Here is a 2,867-nt window from a genome sequence, read left to right on the forward strand (position 1 = left end):
CCCTTTGGAATATGAAATCGAGGTTCTCAGCCACAAAAATCCGCCAAAAGTCCTGCAATTCTTACTAAATGGTGAGTGGAAGGAGCGCTTGTATTGTAGCAAAGTGAGATTTTTTTCTGTGGCATATTTGCATTGAAATTGTAACCCCTTTTGGTCCCCAGGTATGGTGCGATGGCCGTTCCTGGCGGCGCGGCCGTGGGCGTCCAGGGAGCGGCGACAGAGGAGCCCACAGGAGCGGTGACAGAGGAGCCCACAGGAGCGGTGACAGAGGAGCCCACAGGAGCGGTGACAGAGGAGCCCACAGGAGCGGCGACAGAGGAGCCCACAGGAGCGGTGACAGAGGAGCCCACAGGAGCGGAGACAGAGGAGCCCACAGGAGCGGCGACAGAGGAGCCCACAGGAGCGGCGCGGGAGCCCACAGGAGCGGTGACAGAGGAGCCCACAGGAGCGGCGACAGAGGAGCCCACAGGAGCGGCGACAGAGGAGCCCACAGGAGCGGTCTCGTCTTCAAACGGCGCAGCGGATGCTTTCCAGGGCCAGACGCCTCCTCCAGATGTTGCGGTGAACGGAATTGCAGATGAAAAGGGATCACCTCGCAGCAGCCAAGCCGGAGCCGCGGCTGAAGAGTTATCGCCGCCTGTGCTGGCGCCGGCACCACCCCCAGCGAAACCCCCAAGAGTCCCTGAAGTTAGTACTGAAATTGTTCTTCCACCGAACGCTCCTCAGGAAATTCCTCCAGATGCTGGCTGCGCTGAGAAAGACGAAGGGTGGGCAGCTTCACCGCCAGATGAATCGGCAGACCAATCTAAATGTGGCTTAGGTAGGGAGGAAACAACGCCCGATTCCCTTAAGCATGCCAGTGTGAATGAAGAAGCAGCGAGTTCCCAACGCATTGATGTTACTTCCGATGAAGCACTTTCGACCGTGCTTCATGCTCCCTACCTCTCCTTTGATGAAAGTGCAAGTGAGCCCAGCATAGATTCCGCTTCCTTTTCTAGTGGAACCTGTAAGTTAGACGATCCTCAGCTGCCCGAACTATGCGCCGCCTGTGACGACACGAACGACAGTAACCTGTTTCCCTCATCACTGAGTACCTCCTTCCACAGTCTTGGAAGCTACCGATCGTTACCACGCCCTTCCCCTGCCCGCCGTTCCTCCAGGGCGGGCAGCGTCAACCTAGCGCAGCCCTCGTCGATGAGCAACTCTTACGACAGCAGCGACAGGGCCGCGGAGGAGAAAGGGGCGCCCGCCCAAGCCTCTACGGATCCATCGCCGACCGCACCGTTCCCCCCGCTCCACCGTAGGAGGTTCCTACCCCTCCCCTTGCACTCTCTCATTAGTGCCGCGGACAACCCGTGGGCGCGCAAGCCACACGTCCGACGCCGTCCCTGCAGGACAGCTCCTCCAGTAAGTGACTGCCTTGGGGACAGCAGAAGGCCTAGGTCACGTCCTGTGCGATGATGGGGAGAGGATGAGACACAGGGATGGAAGTATACGAAAGGTGTTTGCGACATGTCTTAGGAGAGAGAAAATTGGTAGTTTTACTATTCAGAAGGGGCCGCGCTTAGTAAAACATATATTGGATATGTTAGATCTGACTAAGCGCCCTAGTCATTTCTTGTAGCAGTTCATCAATTGATCGTATTTATTAAACTAAGGATGACTCAAGAAAAGCTATATATTAATTTTGTTCATTCACATGCATTTTTAATTCGTTGTAAAAAAAAATTACCTAATTTAAATATTAATCTAAACAGTCAGTACAGTTATTTGCATCACATATTACAATGAGATATTACAATGGTCTACTAGCTTCATATTATAAGTAGCCATATGAGCACATTTTAAGGACACGAGAAGAGAACACAGTGTTGTCCCAGGTTTGATGAATAGAAAACAGTGTTATCCTTATGCACTTATATTTATTGCATTCGCAGATACAGACGTACACATCCTGTTGTGAACACATGCATTCGTAAATATTTTTTTGTACGTATATAGTTTAGCATATAGGCATATACATAGTACTTTGTTGATAACATTTTGCATCGGCTTGCAGGTCCTGCAAAACTGTCTGTGGCCGCGGAAAGGGGAGCGGTAAGCAACAGGGCCACCTACAGAAAGGTGTCGCTCCCCGCCAAGCTCAACGAGCCGGCCAGGGAGGCGCCAGTGCCAAAGCCGCGCAAAGTATCCTTGAACCCCTTTGACAGCGATGAAGATAACGAGGAGGAAAGGCGAAGGCAGAGCGCGCCGAGAGAGGCGCCGGTGCCGCTGCCTCGCAAGAAGGTCTCCATGAACCCCTTCGAGAGCGACGACGAAGACAATCAAGGAATAGCCGGTCCATCGAAGGAAATCAAGGCAGTCGAGGCGCCCAAACCAGCAGGAACGAATCCTTTCGACGAAGACGAAGAGGAGGAGGACGCGTCTATATGGAAAGTGAATCCAGCCACAGGAGAGCTAGAGTTCAAGCCAAATTTGTCCTCTTCCCCAGCAACCAATTCTCGATCCTCCAGTCAGTCTTCCATCACACTCCAGCGGTTGAACGACTCGATAGCGTCTCTGAACGCGCAACTCGCTAGATCACCACATGAACCAGTATCAACGAATCCCTTCGACGAAGATGAGGACGACGAATTCAATGACACAGGCTTGTCGAGAGACTTAACGCGGATGTCTCTGACCATGGGGGGGTCGTCGCCCTTGCAGCGGGAAAGCGCGCGCTGCTCCCTCCCGCCCTCGACGCGGACCAGGGTCGGCAGGAAGAAGAGACCGGCGCCCCCGCCACCGGGTCAGGTGAGCAGAAGCGACTGCTTCTCTGCTAATAAACTGCAGCTCTTCTTGATAATTTATTAATAAAAAGGAATATC

At 53.2% G+C, this 2,867-nt stretch overlaps 1 protein-coding gene across 1 annotated transcript in view; it reads left to right on the top strand.

The window, feature by feature from the left end:
* LOC119588640 (actin cytoskeleton-regulatory complex protein PAN1-like) overlaps window positions 1-2,867 on the top strand; it is a gene marked incomplete in the record, with an annotated part of 53,193 nt that overhangs the window by 45,195 nt on the left and 5,131 nt on the right. Inside the window, 2 exon segments of the mRNA XM_037937276.1 lie at window positions 162-820; window positions 2,060-2,783. Of these exon segments, the coding sequence (XP_037793204.1) occupies window positions 162-820; window positions 2,060-2,783 (1,383 nt within the window).

This window comes from Penaeus monodon, chromosome 24 (assembly GCF_015228065.2).
Source record: "Penaeus monodon isolate SGIC_2016 chromosome 24, NSTDA_Pmon_1, whole genome shotgun sequence".
NCBI classification, from domain to species: Eukaryota; Metazoa; Arthropoda; class Malacostraca; order Decapoda; family Penaeidae; genus Penaeus; species Penaeus monodon.